Source organism: Megalobrama amblycephala, linkage group LG14, assembly GCF_018812025.1.
Source record: "Megalobrama amblycephala isolate DHTTF-2021 linkage group LG14, ASM1881202v1, whole genome shotgun sequence".
NCBI classification, from domain to species: domain Eukaryota; kingdom Metazoa; phylum Chordata; class Actinopteri; order Cypriniformes; family Xenocyprididae; genus Megalobrama; species Megalobrama amblycephala.
This window is the reverse complement of record NC_063057.1, coordinates 19,290,046-19,305,009: the sequence shown is the minus strand read 5'-3', so window position 1 is coordinate 19,305,009 and position 14,964 is coordinate 19,290,046. Positions and strand designations below refer to the sequence as shown.

Here is a 14,964-nt window from a genome sequence, read left to right as displayed (position 1 = left end):
TTTATTATGTTCACCAAGGCTGCATTTATTTGATCAAAAATACAGTAAAAAAAATAATATTGTGAAATATTATGACAATTGTTTTATATTTAAGTATATTTTAAAATGTATTGATGTGTTGGCAAAGCTGAACTTTCAGCATCATTACTCCAGTCTTCAGTGTCACATGATCCTTCAGAAATCATTCTAATATGCTGATTTGCTGTTCAAGAAACAATGTTGAAAACAGTGCTGCTTAATATTTTTGTGAAAACTGTGATACATTTTTTTTTTAGAATTCTTGGATGAATATAAAGTATAGAGCATTTAAATATTTTTACTGTCACTTTTGATCAATTTAATGCATTTGTGCTGATTAAAATGATAACAATAGTATTAATTTCTTTAAAAAAATGTATATTTTGAACGGTAGTGTATGTATCAAGGAACATGGTATAAAAGTCTAAGTCACATTTTTCAATGACCTTTTTGCCAAGGTCCAAAGTTTCAAACAAAAAGTATGATAGCAGTAATATTTTAAATTGTTTGCTGTTCGTTTCAAACTTTATTGGATTTATAAAGACTTATGCTTGGTAGAGATTTAAAGAGTTAGTTAAAAATGAAATTTCTCACCCTTATGTCGTTCCACACCCGTAAGACATTCGTTCATCTTTGAATGAACACAAGTTAAGATTTTTTTGATGAAATCCAATGATTTTTTTTTTTTATTATACCTATAGAAAGCAATGTAATTACATTCATTCAAAGTCCAGAAAAGTAGTAAAGACATTGTTAAAATAGTCAACGTGACTACAGTGGTTCAATCTTAATGTTATGAAGCAACGAGAATACTTCTTGTGCGCAAATACAAAACAAAAATAACTTTATTCAACAATTTCTTCTCTACCCTGTCAGTCTCCTACACAGTTGACGCAGTGAAAGCTTCCATGTTTACGTCCGAATGCCGGCTCAGTATTGGCCAACGCTGTTCACGTGAGCAGCACGATGCTGATGCAGGATCCGTCCAATAATGAGCCGGTGTTCAGACGTAAACAAAAAATATTGCATTTTTGGGTGAACTAACCCTTTAATGCAGAGGTATACCATAGTGCTTTATCGAGATACATAATTTCATGCTTTTTAAATAATTTCATACAATTTATATGCCAAGCCACTGGCTTAATGCTTTCTTCTTTGACTCAATGTTATGCATTTGTGTTGACCACAAAATAAAAGACAAAATTTCCCATGAGGTATATTGTATTTTTATTAAGATAAAAAAGGATGCGCATCCATAATTATTCTGTCTGCAACGAAAATACATAATACTTAACTTCAAAGTAAAGCAGACCCACAGAGTGACATGGATTGAAGTAGAGAGAAAAAGATATATTTTATTGGAAGAGTCAGTCATGTAGTACGCTGAATGCACGTGACTTACAGTGTTTTTACTCTTCCCCCACCACATTAGCTAGTGAACTGAAGCACCTTGAACATGATGTTCAATCATCCATCACATCGCACAGTGTCTGTCACCAACAGTTCACCATTACATTTCACAAATTTACACTGAATTTTTCTGCATGAGGTTGCATGAAAAGTCCATAGAAACGTACAAACTGTACATGAAAATGATGCACAGCGAAGCTCCTATACAGCTGTTACTGTAATAATGTCCATGCTCAAGCAGGTCAGTATATCTACCAGGCGAGACCCTTCTTCAGCTTACGTTTTCCTTTTTTACCCAAACGTTTGGCTTTCACCTTCCTCGCCTCCTTTTGGTTCATCCAGACCGGATACCGTCCTTGATCGTCCAACATTGTCTTTTTATTGCGTTTAATGTCCAAATTCATCTTTTCACCATCTGCTGCAAAGCAACAACAGGTAAATTTCAATATGATAAAATGCAACACTAACTATAACTAGAAGTGCAAAATGTTTCTATAAAGGCTCACCATCTTCTTCATGCATCTCTGCATCTCCTGATTTCTCCTTCACTTTCTCAGGTGGCACCACGGTGGCGATCTCAGCTACATCTTTCATGGTGATCTCTCCTTTCTCTCCTTGACCCAGCACTGTTTTGAGTCGTGCCAGTTCTTTGGGGGCATTTTTCTTTCTTTTTTCCGCCCTCATCTTCCTCTTCCACTTGCTGCGTAAACTTTTTGCCATCCTGATGGAAACTAAGGTGAGATAAAACACAAATATATATATCCAGCATATATATCTATATAGATATATGCAGCTTAAATTCAAAATTCATAGAGAAGTATCCTTTTTTTTCTTCCTGGGCTGGAAAACACAATGTTTCCTTCATATTTCCTAATTTTTCATGACCATGGGGGTCACACATTTTGGGTGTCTCCCTATTTGACACCTGATTCACCTCATTAGCTCGTTATCTGAGGCTCAATGACTCTAGTGAGACACCTAAAATGTGTAAAATTGGCCACTCCATAAGCACTGATACAGACTTCAGGTAACCATGATCATTCATAATCTCACACATCTGTTATTATCTAAATAACCAATCACCCAAATATCTTTGAGTATATTCAGAAGCAAGAGATCTGTGTAAGACAACTCAGCTGAAAACGAAGATGTTTGTTAGCCAGTTAGCCATATCATATGCAAAAATACATTTCTACTTATAGACATCACTTAAAAGCACTGCTTATAGACGTAATTATTACCAATATACGGACTAATATATGTACGCTGTGTTTACACAACTACAAAACTGTATTTATATTCGCAGTGTGTGACTTACATGTATCTTCTCAACGCCTCTGGATACACGTGTATCTGTGTACAGCTACCGCTAAGCAAAAGTACCTTTACGACAGTTCCTGATTTGCGACAAAACATTGCGTGTTGACGGCTCGTGGGTGTCGCGCGCTTAGTCCAGTAGATGGCGACAGAACTGCGGCCTGCTTTTAAAAACATTTCAAAATTACAGGTGAGTTAAAACTACAAAAATACCGGGGAAATATATTATATGTATATATAATATTATATTTTATAAATAATATTTGATGTATTATATGTATATATAATATAGACAACTATTAGAAAGTTTTTATCCATTTTAAAATCTGTGCCCTTAGCTCTGTTTGTTTTGACTGGCCCAGTATGCCAACTTTTGGCTGAACTAACCGTTTGTGTGACTCATGGCAGATGGGAAAACTCATTTGAAAAACATAATTATTTTTGCAATTCCATTTGGTGAGGCTAGCAGTGCTGAAATGACCAACTTCACCTTTAAAAGTACAGGACAGGGCTTGACAATGCATTTACTTTACTGTGTTGACCAAGGGGTCAAGGTTTGGTGGGTTAGCATGGTAGACACTGTTTTCAGTTGCAATTTCATTATATCCTAGTGGATTTTTTAGCCAATGGTTGATTTGTTTTTGAAGTGGTTTTAAATGTTTATTTTTGACATTACAGCCAGTGAAGTGTTTCAGACATTTTCCTGCAGCTGTATTTTTGGTACGTTTTCCTGAAGAAGAAAAAAATAAATCATATATTTTAATGTTTTTAACTTTTTGGAGTACACTAGCACAGACTTTAAGCTACAGTTCAGGCCTCTGGGGCACAAAAAGGTTCTAGGGGGTCTGTAAAAAAAAAAACTGAGATAAAAATTGTTTTATTATTATTATTATTATTATTATTATTATTATTACATATTCTCTTTTTTAGGGCTTTGTTTCTCTTTAAGTTTATACATTAAAGAAGATGCACTTGATACAAAGTCAATATTTTTATTAGATAATTGAATTTGGATTTTTATATTTTATTTGAATTAATACTCATTTTATTTTAATTGTATTTTGTAGAGTATATATGGGTTTTTATATATACAAATATATAGCTGCCTTCATATTTTAGGAGAGAGGGGCCCTTACAAGGGGATCATTATATTTGGGGGCCCTCTGGTTCACAGTCTTTGAAAACTCCTGCACTAGCATAATTTAGATACACTACAATTTTTAATTTAATTGAGTTTTGATAATCTGGTAATTGATCATCTTGCAAAGAACAAGACTGGTTATAGATACATGTGTCTTAAAGGTGCAATATGTAATATTTTTGCAGTAAAATATCCAAAAACCACTAGGCCAGTGTTATATATTATGTTTACTTGAATACTTACAATATCCCAAATGTTTCCAACTATTTGTAAATCGTGAGAAAATTGCTATTTGAATTTCAATTTCAATTGCGTCATACCTGCGTTACAATCGGTTTCCGGTTTTATTTTGTAGAAACCATGGAAACACCAAAGATGCTTTAATATTTACATGTTTTAATAGACAAGGGAACAACTGTATGGTTACGTTTATAGACAGAATAACGCACAACTAATTGTTGTTATATAGCTCAACATGTTTAGTCTTCTAAATCTAATTTTCTTAATTTTTTGCGAGTACCATGCTTTACCATGCCTCAGAAAAACACTATTTTGTCAAGTAGCTAACATAGCATAATCAGATGGAGCTTTATTTTTTAGTAACAGTAATACAGCATTTTCTCCATCATACAATACATTTTAAAATTAATTCCATGCCATTTATCAACACAAGCCATCCAGCATTTAATATGATATTCTAAAATCAATCTATCTTACTGCAGTGTGCAACAGTGTCCCACAGCAGCCGCCGAGTGAATGCACAGAGTAACCTCATTACATCATTTTCAACATACTCAAATGTATCTAATATGATAAACAGAGCTGTGTTACCTCATACTCATGACCGGAAAAGCGGAAGCGGCGCCGGTGACTGTGGCATAATAAAAGTTACCCTGCTCGTGAGGCGTGTGTTGCGCAATTGCTCCAGCTCCTCGTTCAGCTCCCACAACACTCGGTCCTGCTCTGCTTCATACTACAGTAACGTTAATAATCGCATCCATGAACATGATTTCTTCCCAAGTACTATCCCAATTATTTCCACCGGCTGTGATGTGAAGGCCACATGTCCCAAGATTCCACGCTCAAACTTGGCGTCATCAAGCTTTGTTTTGAATAGGCTTCTAGCGACCTCTAGCGGACATGAATCTTACATATTGCACCTTTAAGTATTATTCAACCTGCTATAAACAAGAGTAAAAAGTGATTTGATTCTTCTTTCCCCTAGTATCTCCTTTGAAATGCCCTTTTCTCTTTTTATGCTCTCCATTGAAAAACAAAATGAGTTAGTCACTGATGCAAAAACTTGAGAAAATGAGATCCAGGCAGTCCAGCAGAAATTAAATTTGAATAAGGAATAACAAATTTATTAATTAGAAATTATAGAGACAAACAAATTCATTAAGTAATTAATACTTAATAACAAAATCTTGTTATCTTGTTTATTGTATCTAATAGATGAAGATCAGAATATACAGAAAGAAAAAACAATTATTAAGACATTTGCAGAAAGAATGAGAGATAGAAGAGGAGAAGCAGAAAGGCAAAGGGAAGCAAAGTAAAGGAAAAAAGCTAAACTATCAATGACTCAGTCCATTTTATATCATAAGCATAGGGAAACTTACATCCCACTCAAACTTATGTTTTGTTCCAATCAGAAAAGTTCAAATGGATTTACCCATTATGACATAGACTGGTCAAGTGTCAAAATAGATGAAAATAGATATAGGGGATGTTTTAGCCCCCTTAAGGGAATTTTGCAGATCTTACATTATCACATGTCAACATTGTACAAGATCAAATGAGCAAATAATTCTGAAAAACACTGTCGCTTGTGCAGTACTTATTAGACGTCCAATATCTAACTACAAACGTGTCAACATGACCTGTCACATTGGAACACTTGAATATAGCAAGCATACATACTCTTAAATATAAAATAAGAATAACCACAAGGGTACAATAAAAATAAATACTTGAAAATATGATGAGATTTAATATATAGAGTAGGAGTACATGAATATATGAAATCAAAAGTAATATTGGTAAATCATAAGCCATAAATGATTAACATAAAATATGAATAAAATGCATGAATATGAATATTGACCGTTTTGGATCCACCAGTCACACACAAATGTTTTTCTATCTTCTCTGAACTGAACCTTGTTGTACTTCGTACGCGAGCAGGTTATAGTGTAACTCCAATGTTGAATGGAAGAGAGCTTAGTTTTGTTCTTACACACACACACACAAAATGCACACACCAAAGAATTAGACAGGCTATTGTTCTACGTGAATGTTGGATATTGTTCTTCTCTGATACTGGATGCCAGATATAGTCGCTTCATTTCTTGGGATATGTTTAACAGTGCTGATGTTACCCTCGTGCTAACATCATTAGCACATTTACAGTAGACTCCTTCCAGCTTTTCTATAAATAACACCCAGTGTTGTATTACCCCTCTACAGCCCCACAACTCTCTGTAAGTAGGTTTTTGTAACACCTCATAGATAAAAACAAACATATGAAGCATAACCTGCAACCAGTCTGCCATGGGACCAGCAAGCACTCGCATCAGGAAGGAAAACTGAAAGGCCCATCTGCTGGGCTGTTCCAGTGACATTGCCCTTGGCAGTCAGCTGAGGTCTCTTTGTAGCGGGGGGAGCTGTGAACGTTGTTGTGTGTTTGTTTTGACTCCCCCCAATTAGGGTTCCTTCAGTGAGAGCGATGCGTCTGTGTGTGGAATAATTAAGTCCCAGGACATCATGTTCTGAAATGATCAGCATGCAAACGGCACACACAAACACACACAGTCTGTGGCTCTCTTGCACACCCACTCACTACTTGTATGCGTTGTCTCATTGGATATCTGAATGTAGCATGGATGATAGACTTTATTTACACTGCAAAAAAGATTTTCTTACTCAGTATTTTTGCATTGCTTTTCAGTACAAATATCTAAACATTCTTAAAGAGTCAGTTCACAGAAAAATGAAATTTCTGTCATTATTAATTACTCACCCTCATGTCGTTCCACCCCTGTAAGACCTTCGTTCATCTTCGGAACACAAGTTAAGATATTTTTGATGAAATCCGAGAGCTCTCTGACTCCCCCATAGACAGCAATTTAATTATCACTTTCAAATGCCCAGAAAGGTAGTAAAGACATTGTTAAAATAGTCCACGTGACTGCAGTGGTTCAACCTTAATGTTATGAAGTGACGAGAATACTTTTTGTGCACAAAAAGCAATAATGAATCAGCGTTCTGATGTAGAACCTGGAAGTGCTTAATGTAAACAGCGTAGGAGAACGACAGGGAAAAGACAAATTTGTTGAATAGTCATTATTTTTTTGTTTTTGCGCACAAAAAGTATTCTCGTCGCTTCATAACATTAAAGGGTTAGTTCATCCAAAAATGAAAATTCTGTCATTAATTACTCACTCTCATGCCGTTCCACACCCATAAGACACACACCCGTTCATCTTCAGAACACAAATTAAGATATTTTAGTTGAAATCCGATGGCTCCGTGAGACCTTCATAGGGAGCAATGGACACTTCCTCTCTCAAGATCCATTAATGTACTAAAAACATATTTAAATCAGTTCATGTGAGTATAGTGGTTCAATGTTAATATTATATAAAGCAACGAGAATATTTTTGGAGCGCCAAAAAAACTAAATAACGACTTATTTAGTGATGGCTGATTTCAAAACACTGCTTCATGAAGCATCGGAGCACAAATGAATCAGTGTGTCGAATCATGATTCAGATCGCGTGTCAAACCGCCAGACTGCTGAAATCACGTGACTTTGGCGCTCCGAACAGCGGATTCGACACACTGAATCGTTTGTGCTCCGAAGCTTACATCATCTGTAATAATAGACATAATAATAGACACAATAATATGACAATCATCATAATAGCAAAACTATTAAAAAACATTTTTTACTGAAAAAATCATCAAAATTAAGAGAGTTAATGCTTAAAATAAGAGAGAAAAAAATAGCATCAGCACTTGGCCTAAGGGGCCAGTCACAGAATTTTTTTTGCATTCCACTGCACTACCTTTCATTGTTTTTCAACGTAAACATGCACTAGACGGACGTCTTTGACTCATTGTGTCTTGTATCCCGCGCATGACAGGCCATTCTAAAAACATGGCACTCAGATTAATAGTACAACTTTTTTTTTTAAAAAAAGCATCTCTAATTAGGGGTGTAACGATACGCTCAGGTCACGATACGGTAAGTATCTCGATACAGAGTTCACAATACGATACGCATCACGATATTTTGAACAAAATGAAACTGAAATTCAAACAAGATTTATTAAAAAAACATGAACAAATTTCAATAATTTTCCTTGTTGTACATACAAGATCACATTTCAATAAAATAAATAAATATAACATTTTAATAAAAACCTTCTGTATTCAAATTAACAGTTGAATAGGGCTGTCTGTCACTGAAAAAAAATGTTAAATTTAACATGAACTTAGAATTATGAATAGGGGCCGTTCACATATCGCGTCTAAAAACGCGTGGAAGGCGCGGCCGCACCGCTTCTCCTTCTTTCCAAAGCGCTTGCGCTCCTGTGGCGTCGGTCGTTGCTATGCAACCATGAACTGAGCTCTCCAAGAGGATCAGGATGTTTCTGCAAAGGATAAATGATTTCTAGCCCTTGCATTAGTTTTACTACGAGATATATTGATGGAGATAAGATATAAAAACCACCATGAACAGCTATGATCAGCTATGATCAGCTGTTCGGCTGAGCTTTTGATGTTTTGTTACGGAAAGGCCATAGCTGATCGGTTGATTCTTGTCACACGACCTGCGGTGCGCTTGCGGCATTCTGAGAAGTTGAGAATTGCATGCGCGTCGCGACCGCGTTGATCCCATTATGAGCGCGCCTGCCCCCCGGCTACATTTGAAAATAATAACTGACTTGCACGCGGAAAAGACGCAATATGTGAACGGCCCCTAACTTAAAGCAAAGCATCGTAAGCGTCTTTTGCTTTTCTGTGAGCACAGCTGTTGTTGTGCACTGCGGTGAAAGAAAGCCACGACTTTTCTCACGCGACCATGCAAGAGACTGACATGAGAAACGTTTAAACCTGCTTGCAAGATTCAATGTGTGCCCGAAACACTTACTGAACTAGAGAGCTGATTGAGACACGCCATCTACGATAAATCGTTACACCCCTAATACTTATAGTAATTTAAAAATGTGGTAGCATTGGATCTGGACAGGAAGGATAACTCTGGGAGTTGGAAGGGGTGTGTCGCGATTCTGCCTTCTCACATCGCGATACAGGTTCGTGGGCCTGCGTATCGCGATTTCGGTTTCATATCGCATATCGTTACAGCCCTATCTCTAATCCTTGCTTTTTTTCATTCCACTGCCATGCATCTCAAGTTTTTGCATTTTCCATTGTTTTTCTCTGTAAACATACCCTAAAAAGACATCTTTGACCATTGCACTTGTGTCTTTTGCAGCGTCTCGCGCATGACACAGCATTCTAAAAAAAACATGGCATTCAAGAAGTTCAACTTTTTAAAAAAAAGTTTGTCTAGACCTTTTCCATTCCACTGCCTTGCATCTTGCGGTTTTAAAGACAAAAACTTTGTGAATGGCTCCTTAGAAGGTAATACTTATCTAGGCAACAGACAGCTCAGATTTGGGAACAGGGCTACAGTTGCCAAAAGTAAAACAAAAGAGCTGACGTCATACCCTTCACTTCTTGTTCATTCATTGTTTCTCTTGCTGCTCTTAGGATTGCCATCATCATCCCCAAGCCTCTGGTATCCAGTAGAGACAGCTGACGGTATCAGCTTCGGCCTAATACACTGTCATGTGCGGGTAAACGCCCAGGAGAGGCGTTGCTCTTGGTTTTGGTCTCCATGGAGCTGAACTGTAACGGCAAACAACATTTGAACAACCCAGGTGAAAGAATCCAAATCAGAAAATGAAATGTGAAGCCTCTGTTTTGTAGATTTTTGTCTCAAGAGAATTTGCGATTTTCCAGGTCTACCCTATCTTTGCTGGGTGGGTTTTCTTATTTACAGCATATGGAAGCCAAATATGAGGAGAGTTTCGCCCCTCATAACCTGCTCCTTGTAAAAAAAATAAATAAATAAAAAAAAAAAGGGGGGAAAAAGGATCTAGATTAGTTCTGGGACATTTTTATTATGATATCATAACACACGACTGCCGTGAGTGTTGTTAAAGGCAAGTCTATCACTGTATTATTAGAAATTTCACACTTACAACCGCAGGCTACATTCCCCAATCTCTATTACTTTTTCATCATGGGGAAGTTGATTACTCCATAATGGTGGGTTATATGATTGTGTGTGTGTGTGTGTGTGTGTGTGTGTGTTTGGTTGAAGGCTGCATTGGTGGCTTATGTACTTTGATTGTGGTTGCTTCTGGTTTTAAAATCAATTCGTTGCGTGAGGTTTATCAGCACGCCTGTAGCATTTTTTTTTCCAACATATTGACTCACGATGAGAAGAATGTTTATTGAATTGCTTTAATAGAGTTATCTATCTCTGCCATCTATTTGCAATTAAAAATTATTTGGACAATGTACATGTGCAATCGCAGCTAATACTGCTGGTGAGGTTGAAGAAAATCAAATTCAGGTTCAACTTGCAAAAGTACTTTTAACTAGTTGTTTTTTTTTTTTTTAGCCTGCATATTGGCTGTTTATTAGTATTTATAAAGCACATATTAATGTCTTGTTCTGCATGACCATATTCTACATCCCTTAATCCTACCCAATACCTAAACTTAACAACTACAACAACTACCTTACTAACTATTAAAGGTGCTAAAGAGGATCTTTTCGTCGACTGAGAAACCAAAGACTGTTAGTGAGTTTTTGAAATGAGCGCATGCGTAAGAACAACCCCCCTCCTTCACAGCTCATTTCGAGGGAACGCCTCCCAAAACTCGTGCACGAGTATTGGAACACGAGTGTTTACCACCGGCATTCGCTGTGTCTTGTTAGTGGATTCATTATGTCAGACTCATCGCAGGTAACTCATAATCTGCAGTTGTTACTCCTGTCTCCTGACAAAAACATTGCATGCGGCGCCTGTAAAGTGAGGAAAGTTACTGGAGCGCGCAGCCGCGCTCGTCTCTCACAAGGAACGTCACGGCAGTGATTGACAAGCCAGAGGGCCAATCGTTTACGCGATTGGCTGATGTTTTTAAGGCCCTACCTCGTGCACAGATGATGTATATTAATATTATTCCTTTCAGTGCACCTAATAAATAGTCTTTTATCAGTTAGTAAAGACAGTTTCAAGTAATATTGCAAAAATGTATAAAACAAAACATCCTCTGTAGCACCTTTAATAAGCAGTAAATTAAGTCATATGTGTTCCCCATACTAAAGTGTTACCGTATTTTTTTAGAGAGTCACTAATAAACCATTTGAACAAGTGGTTTTCACCCTTTTTGACTCGAAGGCCTCCTTTTGTCCAACACAATATTCAAAGTTTGTTCTCCCTTCATATTTAAAATATTTAAAAAATATATATATAATATATTCCTCATACGTCATGTCATTGCGTACTACGTCACGGAAGTTAATGCTTTTTGGACATACATCGAATGCGTATGGCTGTCGCACCGGAAGCTTTTTTTTTTTACTTTGGAAAGTTTTAAATAAGGATATTTGTCGTACACAAAAGCATTGTTTCGCTTCAGAAGGCCTTTATTAACCCCCTGGTGTCGTATGGATTCATTTTTTTTTATGGATGGATGCATTTTTTTGTCTTCAAAATGTGGGCAGCCATTCACAACCATTATAAACCTTGGACTAAGGATATTTTTTAATATATATCTCCTATTGTGTTCATCTGAAAGAAGATAGTCATATACAAATAGGATGGCATGAGGGTGAGTAAATCAGGGAATAATTTTCATTTTTGGATGAACTATCCCTTTAATGTCGTTTCAAACCTGCAAGACTTTCTTTCATCTTCGGAACGCAAATAAAGACCTTTTTGGTGAAATCTGAGAGCTTTCTGTCCCTCCATATGCAGCTACGCAATTGAAACTTTGACGCTAGTTATTTAGAGCATAAATTAAATCTGTTCATCAGATAATCTATATATCTGTTCATCGTCTCTTCAGAAAATTTGCACTAAACCACTCAATTCATATGGATTAGTTTTGCAATGTCTTTTGCTAAAAAGATCTTCATTTGTGGTATGAAGATGAACGAAAGTCTTACAGGTTTGGAAAGACATGAGGGTGAGTAATTAATTTTTGGGTGAACTAACCCTTTAAAAGTTTGCTGAGGCCCCCTGTTTAAGAACCAATAGTATAAACCTTTTTTTTTTTTCACTTACAGATATTCACACTGAAATGACACAATTTTATGGGTTTCTCCTACTACTAATAATGCATGTGCACTCATCTCACACTAATCTGTAATCTTCTGATGTAAACAGTATGGCAAACAAGATGCATATGTACTCAAGACAGAAATGCCCTCCAATTCAGGGAGCTAATAGTGTGTAAGCGGCCCATCTGTGCTGTTGCTCATGTGCTGCTCTTGTTAACTCACACATGTCTTCCAGTGATCTCTTTTTAGCGGCCAAATTAACCTTGGATGGTGGATTTTAACATTCCATCCAGTTAAAGAAATCTTACCCTGCTTCCAACAAAACTACCAGGGAAACAAAGAGATCTGTATTATGCATCACTGTATGTATAAGTGAGAAGCAATGTAAACACGTTTATATTTTAGTGAGGACTAATACTGTTGTGGTTAATTATTCATGACCATCATTAAGCTATGTGCACCAGTCATCAGTTTGAATACATGTTGCCATGGTGAAGTGATTAAAATGTATAGGATATATAGAGGTGGATGAATTATGAATTAAATGTGTGTAGTCGTTTTGATATTAATGAGTCACAGTTTGACTTTGTTCACTGGTTCATAGCAGAACTGACATAGAGTTTATTACCGCTGTGATTAGCATTTCCTGAAGGAAATGGCAGTGCTTGAAAGGAAGTGATAGACTTGTGTTATAGGAAAGCTTAGATTTAATCTGTGATTTTGTGTAAATCAGAGCCACTTTGCCATTTTTCATGACAAATTAAATTAGAAGGCATTCAAATAAAAATATCCTTTTTTTTGGCATATTTTATTGCTGCAAAGAGGTTAGCCACTCATAAAAGCATATTGCACAGTAGCAAAAAGACTAAATGTGACATTAACGCTGCATTAAAAAACTGTACACCAAAAGAGTAGTATGTCCATATGCATAGCATTTGAAAAACAGTAGGTGAAAAGTCCCCAGATGTCCTATACTTCCGCCGAGATTCTGAACTTTGCCTTGGATGGACAATTTTCTATCCCGTGAGGCCACGGGAGGGGATTTATGATTGGAGGTGACGCTTGTAGGTCACATGACAGTAACAACATGGCGGATGTAGTACGTTTGAATTTCATTCATAATACCAATATTCATACTATATAGACTAGAGCATACGTTTTTAACGTCTGTGAAGTAAATTCCAATGTATATATTATAGACGACCATCACACTCTGATTTACTGTCGTGCTCAAAAGTTTATATATCCCTTGCAGGATTTACAAAATTTTTTTATTTGAACAAAATAAGAGAGATCATACAAAATGCATGTTACTTTTTTATTTAGTACTGTCCTGAATAAGATATTTTACATAAAAAAATGTTTACATATAGTCCACAAGACAAAGAATTTATAAAAACGACCCTGTTCAAAAGTTTGTGAACCCTTGATTCTTAATACTGTGTGTGGTTACCTGGATGATCTACGACTGTTTTGTTGTTGTTGTTGTTGTTTTGTGATAGTTGTTCATGAATCCCTTGTTTGTTCTGAATAGTTAAACTGCCCAACTTATTCAGAATAATTCTCCAGGTCCCTCAAATTCTTCATCTTCTGCATATTTGAACCCTTTCCAGCAGTGGCTGTATGATTCTGAGGTCCATCTTTTCACACTGAGGACAACTGAGGGACTCAAACACAACTATTAAAAAAGGTTCAAGCATTCACTGATGCTCCAGAAGGAAACATGATGCATTAAGAGGCGGGGGGTGAAAACTTTTTAACAGGATGAAGGCGTACATTTTTCTTCTTGTTTAAATATCATCATATTTTTTCATGTAGTATTCCCCTTTAGAAGCTACAGAAGATGCTTACATGTTTCCCAGAAGACAAATTAAGTACAATTTACCTTGATGTTCAAATTCAATAAGTTTTCGCCCCCTGGTTCTTAATGCATCGTGTTTCCTTCTGGAGCATCAGTGAATGTTTGAAACTTTTTTAAAGGTGCCCTAGAACTTTTTTTTAAAAGATGTAATATAAGTCTAAGGTGTCCCCTGAATGTGTCTGTGAAGTTTCAGCTCAAAATACCTCATAGATTTTTTTTAATTAATTTTTTTAACTGCCTATTTTGGGGCATAATTAGAAATGAGCCGATTCAGGGTGTGTGGCCCTTTAAATCTCGTGCTCCCCGCCCCAAGAGCTCGTGCTTGCCTTAAACAACATAAAAAAAGTTCAAACAGCTAATATAACCCTTAAAATGGATCTTTACAAAGTGTTCGTCATGCAGCATGTCTAATCGCGTAAGAACAGTGTTTATTTGGATGTTTACATTTGATTCTGAATGAGTTTGAGGCTATGCTCTGTGGCTAACGGCTAATGCTACACTGTTGGAGAGATTTATAAAGAATGAAGTTGTGTTTATGAATTATACAGACTGCAAGTGTTTAAAAATGAAAATAGCGACGGCTCTTGTCTCCATGAATACAGTAAGAAACGAAGGTAACTTTAACCACATTTAACAGTACATTAGCAACATGCTAACGAAACATTTAGAAAGACAATTTACAAATATCACTAAAAATATCATGATATCATGGATCATGTCAGTTATTATTGCTCCATCTGCCATTTTTTGCTATTGTCCTTGCTTGCTTACCTAGTCTGATTCAGACTTGATTCAGACTAGTCTGATTCAGACTTGCTTACCTAGTCTGTGCACAGATCCAGACGTTCTG

At 36.4% G+C, this 14,964-nt stretch overlaps 2 protein-coding genes across 4 annotated transcripts in view; one reads left to right on the top strand and one right to left on the bottom strand.

The window, feature by feature from the left end:
* Positions 1-1,221: 1,221 nt before the first annotated feature.
* llph (LLP homolog, long-term synaptic facilitation factor) lies at positions 1,222-2,885 on the bottom strand. 3 transcript variants are annotated; one of them, XM_048157062.1, is made up of 3 exons: positions 2,747-2,885; positions 1,935-2,159; positions 1,222-1,846 (listed from the first exon to the last, which is right to left on the bottom strand). In XM_048157062.1, exons 2-3 carry the CDS (start codon positions 2,146-2,148, stop codon positions 1,680-1,682), a joined length of 381 nt encoding a protein of 126 aa, XP_048013019.1. In that variant the 5' UTR covers positions 2,149-2,159; positions 2,747-2,885; the 3' UTR covers positions 1,222-1,679. The 3 variants fall into 3 exon arrangements, with proteins under 3 accessions (XP_048013019.1, XP_048013021.1, XP_048013020.1); XM_048157064.1 differs by having other exon boundaries at positions 1,222-1,843; XM_048157063.1 differs by lacking the exon at positions 2,747-2,885 and adding an exon at positions 2,670-2,688.
* The window catches only part of ppfia2 (PTPRF interacting protein alpha 2), a 269,017-nt gene continuing 256,895 nt past the window's right edge, over positions 2,843-14,964 (top strand). Inside the window, exons 1-2 of the mRNA XM_048157029.1 lie at positions 2,843-2,935; positions 9,668-9,837. The gene's annotated coding sequence lies outside the window, so the exon portion shown is untranslated. The remainder of the gene's footprint in view (positions 2,936-9,667; positions 9,838-14,964) is intronic.

What these genes read in the sequence shown, in the direction of transcription:
- llph (XM_048157062.1), bottom strand. Translation starts at nt 2,148, where the DNA reads ATGGCAAAAAGTTTACGCAGCAAGTGGAAGAGGAAGATGAGGGCGGAA. An exon ending in AGAGATGCATGAAGAAGATG is followed by an intron (nt 1,847 to 1,934) that starts GTGAGCCTTTAT and finishes GTTGCTTTGCAG; the next exon opens with CAGATGGTGAAAAGATGAAT.